This window comes from Mauremys reevesii, linkage group 1 (assembly GCF_016161935.1).
Source record: "Mauremys reevesii isolate NIE-2019 linkage group 1, ASM1616193v1, whole genome shotgun sequence".
NCBI lineage: Eukaryota > Metazoa > Chordata > Testudines > Geoemydidae > Mauremys > Mauremys reevesii.
The window spans coordinates 47,496,772-47,515,674 of NC_052623.1; the positions used below are offsets into that span (position 1 = coordinate 47,496,772).

The 18,903-nt window shown below is 39.9% G+C and overlaps 1 protein-coding gene across 4 annotated transcripts in view; it reads right to left on the reverse strand.

Annotated features, from left to right (window-relative positions):
• Positions 1-18,903, reverse strand: part of LOC120387781 (mitochondrial intermediate peptidase) — a 114,479-nt gene that overhangs the window by 47,381 nt on the left and 48,195 nt on the right. For all 4 annotated transcript variants that reach the window (XM_039508933.1, XM_039508936.1, XM_039508942.1 and 1 more), the window contains exons 14-15: positions 16,428-16,537; positions 577-651 (exon numbers count right to left, since the gene is read on the reverse strand). In XM_039508933.1, coding sequence (XP_039364867.1) covers positions 577-651; positions 16,428-16,537 — 185 coding nt within the window. The remainder of the gene's footprint in view (positions 1-576; positions 652-16,427; positions 16,538-18,903) is intronic.

Sequence of the window (18,903 nt, forward strand, 5' to 3'; positions counted from 1 at the left end):
TCCAGCTCACAGAGTTTAGTGGAATTTAAAGGTGCTCCATATTTCTGAGAATTAAATTGGTTTTATTTAGGAGCCACAAAATGGATTTGTGAGCTTAAATGTAGGGACCCAGGTTTGAAAATTTTGGCCAAAGTAAATACAATAAAAAATGGCTACTTCAGCACACTTTTGTTTTTAATTTATATTTGAGATATTTTAAAACATTCAGTAAACAAAATATCAAGTCCAATTTTAATTCATGGCTTCCTGTTAAAACTTTCTTAAGTGTGAAAGGCAAACATTTTCAAAGTTGTGTACCTAAAGATAAGCATCTAAATCCATATTAAAATACCAACTTTATGCAGACAACTGACAATGTTGATCAAAATATATTAAAATGAAGTTGAAAACAATTCAGTTTAAATATTTTGCATTTGTTTAGACAGCACAGATACATCATTGAGTTAAGTGTTAAATTACAAAAATCTGTAAGATTTCACAAATGAATAGAGTCAAATTAAATTGATACAGTTCCTATAAATTTAGGAAGTCATTTCAGATTTAGGTCCTGGAGAAACCTGAAACCAAAGAACATACCTGAAGTTGCATATCAGCTGCAGCACAAATCTTTTTAGATTCACAGAGCCGTGACACCATGCTTTTTGGCAGTGACTTGAATAAAGAAAAAAGCCACAATACATTTAGAATTAAGTAAATTAAGCACACTGTTTGAGAACATTTAATGTACAGTACTTCTGAGTAAGGAAGACAAACAGAGAACATAAAAGTAAAACAATGGATTTTTACTGTAATTTTTAAAACAATTACGACTTTTAGAAAACACTTTGGATTGAAAAACTTACAAGGATGAAGGCATTCTATTAAATTTCAACAAGTACTAATTTGTCAAACAGAAGGTTTGAACATTCAAATACAGAATGGCAGACTACTACATTGGCCCTGCTTTTTAACTAGCAACCTGGGATAACCATTTATTGTCTCATAGGTGCATATTTATAAAACAATACAGTAACTCCTCACTTAAAGTCGTCCTGGTTAACGTTGTTTCATTGTTACGTTGCTGATCAATGAGGGAACATGCTCATTTAAAGTTGTGCAATGCTCCCGTATAACGTCATTTGGCAGCCGCCTGCTTTTTCCACTGCTTGCAGGAAGAGCAGCCCGTTGCTGCTAGCTCATGGGGGCTTGGAACCAGGGTGGACCGGCAGTCCCCCCCCATCAACTCCCCAATCCCCTAAATTCCCTGTATGGCAGCCACCCAGCAGGCTATCAATTGCTGGTAGTTCAACTGTCCCTTCCCCCACTGCCATGTGCTACTCCTGCCCTCTGCCTTGGAGCTGCTCTCTGCTGTGCGTGGGGGAAAAAGAGGCGGGGCTAATGTCAGGGTGTCTCCCTACCCCCCTGCACCCCACTTACCCCATCTCCATGGGTTGGAGGACATGATAGGACAGGGCTCAGGACGGAGGGAGCTTCCTGGGAGCAGCTGCTGTCTCAACTTGCTGATCTACTTAACAAGGCAGTATACTTAGAGTGGGGTCAGCGTACTTAAAGGGGCAATGCGCATCTCTCTCACACACACACACAAGGTGTGTGTCTGTCTGCCATGCTGTCTCCCCTCTTTCCATTTTTGCTACCTTGTAGAGTGTGAGGCTACATTAAAAACAATGGGTTAACCCTTGAGGCTTAGCAGAGTGATAGTTCATAATTTAGCACTAATGCATTCTCTGGGAAATATCCCACCCTCCTCCACCCTCTGACTTCATCACCTCAACCAAGCTTCACAATCATCATCGCTGTGTCCAGTATTAAATTGTTTAAAACTTAGAGAGAGAGAGAGAGAGAGAGAGAGAGAGAGAGAGAGAGAGAGAGAGTGAGAGAGAGTGTATATAAATAAATAAAATATGGTCTTTTGTCTGGTGAAAAAAATTTCCCTGGAATTTCCCTAACCCCTCCTAGTTACATTAATTCTTATGGGAAAATTGGATTCACTTATCATCATTTCGCTTAAAGTCGCATTTTTCAGGAACATAACTACAACGTTAAGCGAGGAGTTACTGTACTTTGCTATCAACATGTACCGATTTAAAATATTATGACTATTATTTCAGACAATAAAAACACAGCTATTGCAGGCAGTGCCCCAGGGTCATCCAGTCTAATCTTCAGTAGCAGATATTAGAAATAAAAAAATCCTTTTAATGTTTGAGCATGTCTAGTACAAATCCATATGGGCCTGATCCAATCTCAAATGAAGTCAATAGGAGCCTAGTCATTGTCTTCACTGAGTATTGGTTCAGATCCTACTTATTTATCTACATGAAGATGTTTTGCGAAACTGAACACTATTCTTGATATTTTTAATAAAACCTAATCTATGTTTCACATTTACATGACTCAAGTTATTTTAAATACTCCACCACATCCCTTGCAAGACTGACTGATTTTTCCCAATCTTCAGTCTAATTTTCCCTTTTCCATTTAGATCTCTATAAATACATCCAGAGACTGTTCAATGCCATATCTTTCAAAATACTGGTAGGTGAATGTCTGGCCCTACATTTCTTGTCAGTCCATCTTTAGGCAGTTCAATAAATCAGTTTTCCCAATAAGCATATTCTTTTTGTAAGTATTTTAAAGTATGTTAGTCAGAGTTAAAATAACTCAGTTCTTGCTATTATGTTAAACAATATTATGCAATGGTTCTGCACTGTAACACAGATGTTTGCTATTACACAGAACTCAAAAAGCATACCTGAAGTTTTACAGTGTGATGAAGTGTTTAAGAAGGAATACATCAAAGTTTACAGATTCTGATCCCATAGCCATATGTTTAGATTCTGCACAAATGATATGACTCCAAACCAAACTATGTTGATGTTCATAAAATAAAAATACATAATAATTGCATACCAAATTATACAAAAGTCAGAAAAAAGTTAGCAATTAACTAAATGGAATCCGGAAGTTAAAAACAGATAAGAACTCTCAAGTTGCACAACCTTTTTTTGCAGCCACTTGTCAGGACCTTGTAATGTCTTTTCCCCAGATAAATGCAGTATAGTCCTGAGAATGGGAGACAATAGTACTTGCTATTTTGCCAGTCATAATGTACACAGCTGTTAAATTTCAACCTGCAGAACTGGACCAATGGACATTAACTCTGTCCTGCAATAGTCTTATTATTCCAGTGCTAATTCTTTCCTGAATATAGAAGACTCCTCGTTTAGAAGTATGTGATTATTTTTGGAATAGGAATTTAGCTATATTGTTGGCCTCCAGATCAAGAAAAGGATATTGAGTGTAAAGACAGATAAAAAGGCAGCAAAGGTTAACAGGCTAATAATGGATTACTTCAACTAATCATATGCAGACTGGTCTAATAGCAAAATGGGACAAAGGTTAGAGAAGCAATTTCTCAGATTAAATTATTGCTTCTCAACTTGGTTTTACTTAATGCACAGGCATTAATTTAAGAATTAAAAGTAGCTGAACCACAATGTAATACTGACCTCAATATTTAACATCCTAGGAGGAGAGAACGGTACCAAAACCTGACACAGTGATACTAAACTTTGGACAGGAAGATTTCCATAAAATGAAGAGGGGCTAGCCAAAAAAGCCCCAAATTGAAAGTAAAGGAAGTAAATTGCTTAGATGTGGCACAGATACCACTTAAAATAACAGCGTCAGACAGCATGTGTGCTGCTGAATAAAAATGGAACCAGGAAGGCAAAGAGTAGACCATAACTGACTATTAGCACCAGATCGCTCTCAAAATATGGAAATCTGACCTTACTGAAGCCAATAAACAGGAAATAAATAGCATCAGGCAATATGGAAATTAGGTGGTCTTAGATGGATTTTTAAGAGCAAATAGTTAAAGGTTAGTATATTGGAAGCAAGAAGCCTGCAAAAGAATCAGTGGGTCTTCTGGATAATCAGTTGTGAAAGGGAGCAATTAAGGATGATAAGGACATTGCTGAGAAATAAAAGGGATTCATATCTTTCAAGGCCGGAACAGACCATTGTGATTATCCATTCTGACCTCATGCCACAGAATTTCCCCCAAAAAACATTCCTAGAGCATATCTTTTAGAAAAACATCCTTGCATAAGTCTTCATGGCTGACAATATCAGGGAGATACCAAAAATGAGTAGATCCAGAGTAGGCAATAAAGATGAGGTATTTTCAGAGACTGGAAAACCACTGGAAGAAATTCATAATTTTAAAAGCAATAATTTACCAGGCCCTATACCCAAGAGTTCTGAAGGAGCTCAAGTATCAAGTGGCTGAGCTGCTAGCAAAGATAGGTAATTTTTAATTTAAAAAAACAGCTACTGTACCAGCAGTCTGGAAGGTAACAAACAAATAAATATTAAAAAACTCCTGGATGATTTGGGAATTACAGATCAGTAAGCATTACATTAGTACCTGGTAAACTGGCTGAACAGATTTAAAATAGAATAATAAAACAGTGGAAGATGATGATATGATACAGTTTCTGCAAACAAAAATCATGTTTCACTAATCTATTAAAATTATTTGAATGTGTCAAAGTAGCGGATGAAGGAGAACCAGCTCACTATTTATTTATATTTTCAAAAGTCTTTTACAAGGTCCCTCTCAAGAGACTACCAAAGAAACCAAGAGTCATACTGTGCGAGGCAAAGTACTGTCCTGGACCAAAAATTAGCTAAGAGACAGGGGGAAAAGGAATAGGAATAAATGTTAAATTTTCATAATAGACAAAAGTTAACAGCAGGTGCCTCACAGTTCTGTACTAAGTCCATTATTGTTTACTGTATTTATTAATCATCTGAAAAGAGAGGTAAATAATGAAATAGCAAAATTTGCAGATGACAAATTATTTAGGTTACATAATTCTTCCTCTACATCTGCCAGTGCATTTTGTCCTATCTATGTGCATTTTGCTCCCTATCCTGCAAGCACTTCAACGACCACTCATCATGGAAATAAATGAGCACATAAGTGTATGCAAGATGACAGCCTGATGGAAGAAACTTTGTGCCTGATCCATGTTTAAGCACATTTTGTTATTAAGCACCAACAACCAACATATACATTTTGGATACAGTACAATAACGAAAATTGGATATGTAGCTTTAATTTGCAATTTTTTTCTGCATTACAAAATCTGAACACCTAAAATCTTAGCAGCAGTGGATGTATATAATTTATATAGTTATAACTTTTAACAAATGCTACAGCCAAGATCACTGCTACACTTCAAATCAAATTGGCTCTTTCAGCACAACTGATTTATACCGTTTTATATTTTGGCCGTTTAAAACAACATTAAGATAAATTTAAGTATAGCAGCTGTCAGACAGTATGCAATTTAAAACAGAACAAAACACTAGAAATTCACTCATAGGCATTTTGGTAAACCACAATCCTACAAATCCTAACTAAAATGGGGAATCCAGGTTTGCAGTTCACAGGAACATACAACAGTGAGGTTCTGTGATGGGGACAGACAGTGCAAGTGATATCACACTCTCCATGGGCTATGTAGGACAAACCACCTCACCCCCTAACTTAGCTCATGCACTTTCAGCAGCTCTAATCCACAACTTACAATTGACTATTTCTCTTCACTGCCATGCTTCTGCTACACTGGAAGAGTGAATATAGAAATCCTCTCACTATACTGGAAAAGTGAACAGGTGCTCTCATGGCAGGGAAAATATGGAAATTCAGCCACTGCTTTCACTCCACTATTCTCTTCTTCTTCATAATCTGCTCTGATGGGAGTTTCTACTATGTTCCCCAGCTCCTTGAGTCCAAGTGCAAGGAGCAAATAGAGATGGGCACTGGTCGCTCTCTGTGCTCACCAAATCTCCCTCGCCAAAGGACCAGAGAGACAGCTCTCCAAAAAGTTGCTGCTGAAGATGTAGAAAGAACTGCTCGCCCTCATTCAGCCTACCAACTTGTTTTATGTGTACTCTTGTAGCTATACAGGTGCCACAACAGCAGCAAGACTCTGTCCTTTCACCTGAGACATAGCATCAGTATGAGAAGCAGAGAAGAACAGCTGATCATTTTAAGTAAATTACACCTATCTCATGAGTTCAGGGGAAATCATAAAGATTCACAGAGACAAGTGATATTCTACAATATGAGGGTTTGTGACTAATAGGATATAGTGATTAATTGTATAGTCTAATATCAACTAATAATATCAACACCCAAGGGCTGTGTTGAAAGGATCATTCACAAGCAAGAAGAAAACAATGGCTAAAATTGGTGTCAGAAGTTAGGTTTCACTGGGGAAACGATGAGGACATGGAACTCAAAAAATAGAGACTTTGGTCAGCAAAAACAGCATGACAGAATGAGGCGGCCTATCAAGCCTAGTCTAGTTCGAGAGCCACTGGAAAGAGAGAGACCTGCAGAGACCAGCCAGATGGCATTCTGGACTGGGGAAGCAAGCCAAGGTTTAGATATGCTCCTGTCATGGCTGATTCATCTGCCTCAGGCACCTATCCATGACTGACCAACACACCAGTTCTTGCAGACATCAACAGAAAGCTGTCTTTCCCCATACTTTTCTATTTTGCTCTCTCTTCCACTTTGTCTCCTTGCCAAAAGCAGCAATAGCCCCAACAACAAGCAACTGAGTTAAAGGTCCAGCTATAGAACTATTATTTATCTTACCCCAAAAGAAGTAACAGAATCATAGTAATAATTCTGACTATCCAGGCCCATTTCTTTAATTAGATTAATAAACCACCACCTTTGTAATTCCATCTGCCTATAATACTGGAAATAAATAAACTCACAAACGGTTGAGACAATGACTTTTTCAAGCTAGCATCCAAAAAGGCATGAAGTTGAAAAATGGTTTAGTTTAGGCATTCACCACCATCACATTGCTACACATTTAACAAGAAAACCGGGAACACAAAATAGTACATGTCCACAAGGTGGTCTAATTAACATTCTTGGAGCTTTAACATTTGCATTTCTATGATTTTAACTGTGCAGTGGAACCTCAATATTAATATGGGTATCTGTATTGTATTTAATTTCCTAGAGGTTTGTTTTTTGTGTGTGGGTGTTTTTAAGGAAAAATAATAAGCTTGGTATGCATCTTCTTGAAGAGAAAGCTGCTTACCTTGTGGGAACTGGTGGTTCCTCAAGATGTGTGGTCCCTATCTGTATCCCCCTCCGGGTGTACATGCACTAGGAGTTGGAGAATTATTGCAAGCAGTGTACGCGGGTCTGCACATGTGCTATAGTCCTCATACCTCAAACTGAGGACATAAAGGGTGAAGCAGTCCAATTGCCACTCCAGTTCCTTCTCTACCCTGAATCAGGAATGATGCAAAGCAAGGGAGGAGGAGGGCAGGTAGTGGAATGCAGATAGGGACCTCACATCTTGAAGAACCTCCCATTACAACAAAGTAAGTAACTTTCTTTTTCTTCAAGCACTGGTCCATACGTATACTGACAAGCAGTATTCAAGTAGAAAAAGGGTGCAAGGATACAAGTGGAAGAGCCATCCAAAGGATTGCTGTCCCAAAGGGTGCATCAACAGAGGTATCCAGTACTAGCACATAACGTCTTTCACGTGTGGAGGAAACACCACGTAACTGCCTTGCAAATGTCAATTAGAGGTACTTCCTTGGTACTGTTGTCACTTGTGCTCTTGCAGAATGAGCCCTTACCTCTGAGGGCAGGAAGATGTGACAGCTGGTAGCAGAGCAAAGTACAGCCTGAGATCCATTTAGAGAGCTTCTGGTAGACGATTGCTTGACCTCAAATTCATTCGTCTTTGGCAAAAATAGTCTAGATGATTTTCTAATTAGTTTTGTCCTTTGTAGATAAAGGACTAGTTTGTCATACATTGAGGGAATGAAATCTCCTCTCCTCCAATGCATGCAGTTTTGGAAAAAAAAATAATCCAGTCAATCCTTTTATATGTAAGTGACCATAAGAACGGCCATATTGGGTCAGCCAATAGTCCCACTATCCCATCTTTCAACCAATGTCAGATGCTTTAGTGGGAATGAACAGAACAGGGCAATTATCGAGTCATCCATCCCCTGTCATTCAGTCCTAGCATCTGCCAGACACAGGTTTAGGAACACCCACAGCAAGGGGTTGCATCTCTGACAATCTTTGCTAATAGCCATTGATGGACCTATCCTCCAGGAACTTGATTCTTTTTCGACCCCAGTTATACTTTTGGCCTTCACAGCCCCTGTCAATGAGTTCCACAGGTTGACTGTGCAATGTGTGAAGAAGTACCGTATATACCTGTTCATAAACCGAATTTTTTTGGTAAAAAAGTAAAGCATTAAAGTGCGGGGGTCGGCTTATCAATAGGTCTACAACAGAATTTGAAAATTTTAAGCTCTATTGAATTATTGAATATTTAATACACTGTCATTTTCTTTACCTGGAGTGTTCGAAGGCACGGAGTCCCTCAGCTCCCAGTGGCTGTGGTTCGCCGTTCCCAGCCAATAGGAGCTGCAGGAAGCGGTGCGGGCCGAGGGATTTGCTGGCTGCCACTTCCCGCAGCTCCCATTGGCTGGGAACGGTGAACTGCAGCCACTGGGAGCTGAGGGGCTCCATGCCTGCGAATGCTCCAGGTAAACAAAACGTCCTATCCTGCTAGCGACTTACCCTGACGGGCCATAAATATAGGGTCAGCTTATGAAAAGGTCATACAGTTTTTGCCATTTTTACCTATCCATCTTGGGGGGTCAGCTTATAAACAGGCTAATTAACAAGTACATATGGAACTTCTTTTTCTTTTAAACCTCCTGCCTACTAATTTCATCAGGTGACCCCTGGTTCTTGTGTTATGGGAAGGGGTAAACAGCACTTCCTTATTCACTTTCTTCACACCATTCATGATTTTATAGACCTTTATCATATCTCCTCGTTTGCTGTCTCTTTTCCAAGCTGAAAAGGCCCAGTTTTCTGAATCTCTCCACATATGGAAGCTGTTCTATACCCTTAATCATTTTTGTTGCCCTTCTCTGTATCTTTTCCCATTCCAATATATCTTTTTTTGAGATGGGGTGATTAGAACTGCATGCAGTACTCAAGGTGTGCATGTACCATGGCTTTATATAGAGGCATTATGATATTTTCTGTTTTATTATCTCTCCCTTTCCTAACGGTTCCTAACATTATACACCTCTACCCCAATATAACGCTGTCTTCGGGAGCCACAAAAATCTTACCGGGTTATAGGTGAAACCGCATTATATCGAACTTGCTTTGATCCGTCGGAGTGCGCAGCCCCGCCCCCCTGGAGCACCACTTTATCGAGTTATATCTGAATTCGTGTTATATCGGGTTGTGTTATATCAGGGTAGAGGTGTATTAGCTTTTCTGGCTGCCGCTGCACACCGAGGAAGAACTTTTCAGAGAGCTATCCACAATGACTCCAAGATCCCTTTCATGAATGGTAAAAGCTAATTTAGATCCCACCATTTTATATGTATAGCTGGGATTAGGTTTTCCAATTGCATTACTTTGCGACTCCAAAACTACCTTGTTGTGAACTTTGGATATAGTTGTAATGAGACTATGTCCTTACAGAATATGGTGTATCCTGGGTCTGCCATTAGGGCTCTGAGCTCACCTACCCTTCTAGTTGAGGTGATGGCTATAAAGAAAGCAACTTTCATGGACAGGTGAGACATGGGACATATAGCTAGCAGTTCAAAGGGTGTAAGCTTAGTGAGAGCCAAAAGTACAAGGTTTAAGTCTCAGTGAGGAGTAGACATCTTTACTGGCAGGAAGGTACTGATTAGGGCAGGGGTCGGCAACCTTTCAGAAGTGGTGTGCCGAGTCTTCATTTATTCACTCTGATTTAAGATTTCGCGTGCCATTAATACATTTTAATATTTTTAGAAGGTCTCTTTCTATACGTCTATAATATATAACTAAAACTAACAACAACAAGAATACATTCGTAGGAGATTTGGGAACCAAAATTGTCTGGGTCAGTTTGGGGTGATGAGGATGATTCATGCCCTGTCCTGTTGAATTTTCCATAAGACCAATGGCAGGAGTGTTATGGGAGGAAAGAAGTTACTCACCTTTCGTAGTAATGATGGTTCTTTGATGTGTGTCCCCCTATGGGTGCTCCACTGTAGGTGTGCTTGAGTCCCTGTGCTGCTGATTGGAAAACTTTGGTGGCAGTGTCCCTTGGTCCCGCACATGAACTGTTCCTTCTTGTGTTGCAGCACGAGGCTAACCAGAACGTGGAAGCCAGCAAAGGTTAAAGAATATTTAGATAAGACCTGCTCCATTTACGCAGAGTGGGACTGGTTGTCTTCGAGGTAGACTTAGGTACACACTAGTCTACTAGTCGTTCGGTTCGGCGGTTGGAGTTCGAGAGAGTTCTTCCAATCCTGATACGAGTCTCGATAGTCGCGGCGCTTCGAGAAGCTTCGTTCAACTCCGCTCCTACTCCACAGAGCAGGCAGCAGGAGTCGACCTGGGAGGGAGTTCGTCGGTCGCGGGCGGCTGACGGACGGCGTGTTCGAACTAGTAGGGTGACCAGCCACGCCATTCATATTCACTGTGGCTGAATTTGCGTTAGTAGTTCCCCCATTCTTAGTGTAGACCAGGCCTTAGAGGGTGACCTGCTTATGAGAGCATTTCCTGCCTTCTCAATGAGACCCTAACTGAGTGTCTATAGGAAAGGATTCCCTTGCAGCAGGGTCTTACTTTGCAGCGGGAGACACACTCCGTGTTGAGTCAGGCCAATGTACAGGTCCCACAGTCTGGGTCCAACTGCAGCCGCATGGCCTTCTCCATAAGGTACTTTCTAAGCTGGAATTCCCATGCCTCACCGGTACAGCTAAGGAAAGCGTGGCATACGCTTTCCTTAGCTGTGTTTCCTCCTCCAGGCAAGACAGGCAGTGTTTATGGTCTTCGTTAACAGAGAAATAACAAGGACAGGACACAAGTTTTTGAAGCCCAGAATTCTGGGCATAGTCCAATACTCATAGCCGGATAAGGGGGAGGGGGTCCCAGAGGTGGGGAAATCTATCTGACTAGAAAAAACTATATACAAAGGCACTAAGGCCAATTTTGAAATATTTACGGATCAAAGAATAACTATGAGGAAGCAGCAGCTCCGTACACTGGAGGTTCTGACCCAGGCCATGTGGTGATAAGAAGGAACTGGAGAGGTGGTTGGTCCACTCTGCCCTTTATTCCTTGATCTGAGGCATAAAGAGAGTTATGGCACATGTGTAAACCAATGGATGCTGCTTGCAAGAATTCTCCGACTCTGGATGAATGTGGACCCACAGTGGAAAACACAGAGGAACCAGCACTCGAAGAACTATTACTTTGGGGCTGGCTAGCTTTTTGGACTCAGTTTTGCTAATTTTGCCAGTGAAAATTCTAAGTTCCTTTAAACCCATCAGTGCGCACTTATGAACAAATCCAAAACCATAGAAGACAAAGTGAGTCTTTTCATGACTTTCAGGCCTTTATCCAGCTGCTCACATGTGCGTAATACTTATATATCTTTAAGAGTGTTTCTATAGAATAATTTTTCTGCTGTATATACTCAATTTTCAAATGTTCATATGTTTTAAAAATCAAAACCAACTGCTTTCCATACAACAAGCCAGGAACCAAACCTCAATGAAGACTCTGAGCCCAGGACCTTATCCTACTACAACTGACTTTATAGGGAGCAGTAAGCCACAGTTAGAGTCCCTTTATTCATAAGTGAAATTAATGAGATGCCTAGTTTGTGTAAGAAACAGAATTTGGTGCTAATGCCTATGCCAAGTTTCACACTTCAGCTATTTGTGCCATGGCCATTTTTTTCCCAAGAGTGTGGTTAGAATAATTTTCATAATGGATACAGTGGATTTTGTTTTCATATTCACAAAACTCAAACAGCTCAAGGGAATTTTGCTCAAACTTTCTACACAAAAAAATCACCTCCAGGCAGAGACCAAGCATGGAAAATTGAACCCCAAAGATCAATTTCTGTGAAGTTATAAGTGTGTGAAACCAGGGGTTTATTAAAGAATCTACTGAGCAAGCTTAAATAAAGCAGTTGCTACTGATGACTACTATAGTAATAAATAGGTATTTTTCCTAATTTCTACAATTTATTCATATGTAAATCCGAGACACTGAAATCTTTTACATTAGCTTCCTAAATTTCTGAAGACTGACTAAAGAAAGGAAAAGCAGATTTATTTAGATTCTAGACAGTGGTTTACAAATATAATCTAAATTTTAAAAATTAACACTAAAAAACAGCAGTTCAAAACCTCACGTGCCACACAGTAGCTCCAGGCTCCATTCCTAATCTTGCAGCCTAATCCAGTCTTGTCGCCCTGCAAAACTGAATTCCTACATTAACATTCACTCAATTCAATTGCTCCCTGGCACACAATAATTCTATGCCATACAAGGGCAAGTATCTACACCCAATGCAGAAGAAATTTAAAAGAAAGTGCTAAATGGGATATAGTATCTGGTTCTTAGCTTGTGAACTGCAACAAAACATGGTTTAGATTTAAACCATTTTGAAGACACAAAGCAGTAAATGATGTTCCACAAATCTCTTTCAGATGTTTTTCCCCGAAGATCAAATGTGCTCATGCTCTGAATCCATATGCGATCAGATAACTTCAGAATACTTAAGCAACGCTACACTTAAACTTCCCAGAGAATGCTAGAATGTAATTATTTTTCAGTTTTTATATTTATTTCAACAACATGTTATATGGGTTAAAACCTGCCAAATGATGAAAACACTGGTGCTGAACACCCTTAACTCCTACTAACTTCAACAGGAGTTGTTGGTGCTCAACACCTTACAGGATTGAGTGTCCCATATGAAAGCAGATGTTTACCACTTTGGTAAGGCATGTAATACTATTGAGTGCTATGAGAACCTCCAGTAAGCAACATTAGATAGTGCAGTTCCCAAGGCACAAATGGAGAGAGAGCTAGCCTCACCAATAATTTCAATTTTAATAGATACTATACAAGCTATTCTAACTAACCACACAAAGTTACTATAGAAGCAGACAGCAAAATATTTCCAATTACTCTCATACTACTGAAATATAATACTGAATGTTTATGACTTTATAGATGTCTGTTGAAAGTTTCTCATGCTATGTAATAGTCTCCTGCTTTGAGGAATTAACTGCAGATCACCACTGTGGATGCAACACACTACATGCTTGAGTAATCTGGAGCTTGGCTAATAAAGCATCTGAAACAGATTTCTGATATATCATTAATTTGCTTAGTATCTCTGAAATGGCTTAACAAATATAAACTGTGTTTTGTTACCATGCATGAACATCCAGGGCCACCCAGAGGATTCAGGGGGCCTGGGGTCTTCGGCGGCGGGCAGCCCCCGCCGCCAAAGACCCGGCACTTTGGCAGCGGGTCCCAGGGTGGAAGGACCCCCAGCCACGGGTCTTCGGGGCACTTCGGCAGTGGGTCCCGAAGCAGAAGGACCCCCCGCTGCCGAATTGCTGCCGAAGACCCGGAGCGGAAGACACTTCGGCGGCCCGGGCGCCGTGAGACTTTTCCGGGGCCCCCAGAGTGAGTGAAGGACCCTGCTCCAGGGGCCCCGAAAAATTCTCGTGGGGGCCCCTGTGGGGCCCAGAGCAAATTGCCCCACTTCCCCCCCCTCTCCCCCCCGGGCGGCCCTGCGAACAGCTAGCCAGGTATGGTCACTCTGTCCCATACAGCGCTTTCTTCTAATTTCCTCTGCTTATGGTGAAGGGATCCTTGTCCGAGCCTGACATAGAATCACTTTATGTCAAAAAACATCTGAGTGAGCTTTAACGCAGGAATCCAAAACTGATGAGGGATGAGATTCTGTAGGCATGCTGTAATGTGAAAATGTTATGTGTGGTAACATAGTGAAAACATATATTTATCAATACAAATGTGCCAAAAACTTTTGTATTGTTTGGATTGCACTTATCCTGATTCATAAATCTCTAGGGAAGAATGAGACAGGAGTAAAATTCAACAAGTTTATTTTGAACTGAATGAGTACTCCTAAGTTTACAGTTAGTTACCAAGGTTGACAACAAAATCTTTGCTGTTGGAAAAATGATTAAAAGACTGTTAATAAGGAGTTAACATGTAACACTGGTTGGCTTGTTGCACTAACATTTTACTTTAAAAACATTTAGGGACTGATCCAAAGTCAACTCTTTCCATGGACATCAATGGGTTTTGGATCAGACCGTTAAGAAGATATTTGTCTTGTATAATCTGGCAAATATCCAAATGCCTCATGAGGTGAGAACTCTTCACCCACTGAAGTCTGTGGCGCTAAAGAGCACGCTTTAGTTGATACACAGAATATGTACTAATTTAAGAGATGTAACGTTTCAAGATCAATTAGGGTAACTTTCAAGTGGAAATGCATTCATGTAGTGGGCTTACTAAGCAAATATTAGAAAGGACCTCACTATATTTTGGTTTGGTCAACAGAATAATTATTCCTAATAAATCCCTAAAATGACTCCGTTCTACTACTACTAATTTTCACCACGAAATTGAGTGTACTTTTCTTATGCTACCGTTCTGTAGGTTATATACCCAAGTTTTCCAACATTATCTAAAGCAGGGGTTCTCAAACTGGGGGTCACACGGTTATTACTGGGGGTTACGAGCTGTCAGCCTCCACCACAAACCCCACTTCACCTCCAGCATTTATAATAGTGTTAAAAATAAAAAAGTGTTTTTAGTTTACAAATGGGGTCATACTCAGGCTTGCTGTGTGAAAGGGGTCACCAGTACAAAAGTTTGAGAATCACCTATCTAAAATATCTAAATTAAAGTAAAAGAGGCAAAATGACCAGAAACAAACCAAACATTTTATATGTTCTCAAAACATAACTGCAAAGATAAAACACTCTAATATCTAGTACTTTTCCACTGAACTGCTGGTTCCATACACTATGGCCCCGTAAAATGAATTACATTAAAGATTTAGGCAAAATGAAGAGAGTTCCCAGAACAACCGTGAAATTATTAAGGGATTTAATTAGAGACAAGACTAAAAGAACTGGATACATATCGATTATTGTTATTATTATTTGTATTTCAGCGACTCCTCGAAGCCCCACCCAGGATAAGGGCCTTACTGTATTAGGCACTGTACATTGAAATTAACAACAAAAACAAAAAAAGTTCCTGCCCCAGAGAGTTCACAGTCAAGTAATATTACAAGACACAACAGAAGGAAGAAACGGGCAAGAGAGAGAGAGAGAAAGAGAGAGAGATGCAAGGACAAGATGACAGCAAAATAAGGAAGCTTTGCAGTTAAACTGGTCGTCTCGTCTTGCCATCAGCCTAGCCACTGTCGGATGGCAGGTTTTACAGGTAAATCTTAAGAAGGAATGTGAAAGAGGACAGGGATTTTATGGAGTTTTCCCCTCAAGTATGGGAACAGGTGGGAGAAAGTGTAGAGGTGCCTGAGTGAGAAGTGCAGGCTGAGCACAGTGAATAAGAGCCAAATTTTCAGATAAGTCCCAACTAAGCCTCAATTTTGGCAGGTACAATTTTGCACCTGCTGTGTACTGCATATGCAAATACTGTCCTTAGATAGATAGCTACCCAGTTTGTGGGTGCAGACAGTCAGACATCTACTAGAATTTGTGCCAGCAGGAGCAATTGCAAAAACAGAGATTGCTTCTAAAAATCTGAACCCAGGGAAAATCTGAGCACTGTCTGTAAGCCCTTGTAAAGCGTAAACACAAAAGAGGGAAGGAATTGGACAGAGTGGTACAAGGCCATACATACAGGCAGGATTACTGGGATATAACTAAGAAAAGGCACACTTAGGCAACATTTCGGGGGGCGGGTACCTTAGGTGAAGCAGTGCAACAATAACTTGAAGTGTTTAAAACTAGTTAAAGCAGTTCAGTACCCTATGTGAACAATCCTGCTCTGGAAGCAGAAATGCCTCATACTGTTGATCCCCCATTATTTTCCATGATTTTGTGACAATATGATTTAACACTATATAAAGTCAGAGCAAAAATAATATTAAAGACACTGAATTTCTAACTTTGGTATTAATATTAAAAGCTGTTTTTCACATCATTTGGTTCGTAGAGTAGCTTATTTATTGTACCACTTTTTGTATAACCTTTGCAAAATGATTTTGGTTGAAAGTTTAAAACTGCCAGTACAATTTCAAATGTAGAGATTCAATTTCCTTTTATACACTGTGCGCTTCTTATTGTGGGGAAGGTAAATGATTCTTTTGTCAACCATTAGATATAAATTAAAATATAAGGTTAATGTTACCAAAGTTTATTGTTGTCTTAATACTTCCTTATAAATGAAAACTGAAAAAATTAATTCATTTAACAAATCTGCTTATAATATTTTAAATAGTCTGTATGTTCATTTTTCCTACCTGGCCAGTCTGAAAATGCCTTGCAAACTGATCAACCACTCGATAGTCACTTGCAAAATACTCCATCAGGATAGAGGGAACTTCAGCAAAATCAGTAGGACATCTGGTCCCTAAGGAAGGAAAAGATTGAGAATATGAGTATACAGCTATTTACATTAGCACACATAATTCTATCTTTCCAAGAGCTCGTTAGCATTTAATTTGGACTTCTAATGAACTGTAATAGTCTTTCATTCCTTAAGTCAATATTTTATTTCTATACCATTACTGTACATATTGGCAGAAAAACTTCATTATTATCCTACACATTTTACTATAAATCACAAAGTAAAAAAATATTTGAACAGCTGGGAGAGGCACTTTATGAAGCTGTGGACCACACCTTGCTAAAATAAACCAAGCTGCAGCCAATCTGGCCCTACATAAAACACCAAATCTTCTGAATTGTCCTAAACCTAAATCCAGTCCCAATGTAAATCAAACTCTGCATTAATCCCACTCGCAATCCTTGTTCTTATCTCCCATCTGTTTGCTGAGCTCACGTATCTCTGGTTTTTATTGGCCTTTCTTAACAATGCAATCATCAGGTGAAAGCATTTTTGCAGGTTCAAAACATGTTCTAAATAAATTTGAGGAAGTAAATTACTTGCAGTCACACAATGGTGTTTTAAAAAGCACAACCCCCAAATCCTCTCTCTCTTCCCTGATCACCTTCACTCTAGCTCTGTGTTATCAGCACTGTACAGCAACACTGAGAGGTACTAGACAAAATGAGACGGCAGTGAACCAAAGCTGTATATACAGCAGCAACATAAATTTGAGTCAGGAATAGCAAGTCCTCAGTTATTTTATTTCCTACCTGACCCCAATGTTAAGCTATCTCCTTCCCTGAAGAAACAACCTCTTTAAGCAAATATCACTTCCAACCTCAAATTTCGCAGCATGTTTATTAGGGCATGTCTAAACTGCAGTAAAAAACCATGGAACTGAGTCACAGGGCCCAGGTCAGCTCATGGGGCTTGGTCTGTGGGGCTAAAAATTGCAGTGCAGATATTTGGGCTCAGGCTAGAGCCCAGACTCTGGAACATGACTAGGGAAGGTCGTCTCAGAGCCTGGGCTCGAGACTGAGTGGGAACATCTACACTGCAACTTTTAGCCCCACAAGCTCAAGTCAGCTGACACAGCCACTTAAAATAACTTTCTGAACTGTTTGCAAATATTAAATGCAGTATATGATGTGCCAACCAGTCTGGACAAAACCAGGACTCCGACCCGTTTGCCAAAGATGAGAGCAGGGCCACACAGCTGGCCAGCTGCCATCCAGTACACTGATGTTGAGTGCCATGGTTTGAAAAGGACTGACAATGAAAAAGGAGCTCTCTTTTTTTCTTATGTGCACTATTCTCCCCTTTTGTGAATGTCTGGTGATATGTGACTTGGTAGGCAGTGTGTTCATTCACGTTCATTTATTTGTGATAAGACGACATACTAAATTCCACGCTGATAAATTACCAATTTGTTTTGTTTACCAACTAACAAAATGTACAACCTGGCTTTGGAATTTCCATATTGCAAGTGTATTCTTTTTTTAAAAAATCACTTTTGATGCAATTTTTTTCACAATAAGTTTTCTAAATCATTTACAACCCAGGATCATCATATTTTTATGTTGGGTGCAAGCTGAGCTCAATTTACTTTCAATCAACCCATTATTCTATTACTACAAGCAGAACTGGTTGAGAGGGGAGCTTGCAGGGCACTGGGTAACACCACTAGAAAGCATCAAAGGGACAGCAAGAAAGAGTTTGTTGGATTCCTTAGCAGGAAAGGGGACCAATTTCACTTTTTGTAATTGGGACTCTGAAAATCAAACTAATATCGGGAGGCTGTAGGAATTCTCACAGCATCCCAGAGGGAGTGGTAAGTAGACTTACAACAAACTGATATGAAAAAGGAAAAAGAAAATTTGAGGTCAAGGATTACTCTAAATTTCTGTCCTTCAGAGCAGAGTTAAAGTTTCAATTAAGGAAAGTGATAGCTGAATCAAACATAGAACAGTCCTTGTCTTAACTCTGAAGGAAAAGCTCCTTTCATCCTTGTTCATAGTTAAGGGTAAAGTGAGATCGTCCACCAGCTGCATTTTTCCCCCATCATCTTCAAAGGGTACAATTTATGACAATCCTCCTTCTGGGCAAAAGCTGGATACACGTCCCTTTGAAGCCAGTCAACGTCACTCTGTGCATTAGTCACTGAGAACACAAGAGGTGTCCTCCCCCTACCCATGATCCTATCCCAAGGACTGAGCATGCTGCTTTTCAATCTCCAATCTTGCCAGCCAAGCAGCCAGGCATCTGAATTGTGATACTTTGTATGATGCTGCAATATACTTCCAGGTTGCACTTCAAGAGTAAGTTATACTTTTCCTATGTGCTAACAGAGTCAAGACAGTAAACAGAGATCATAAATTGAATCAACA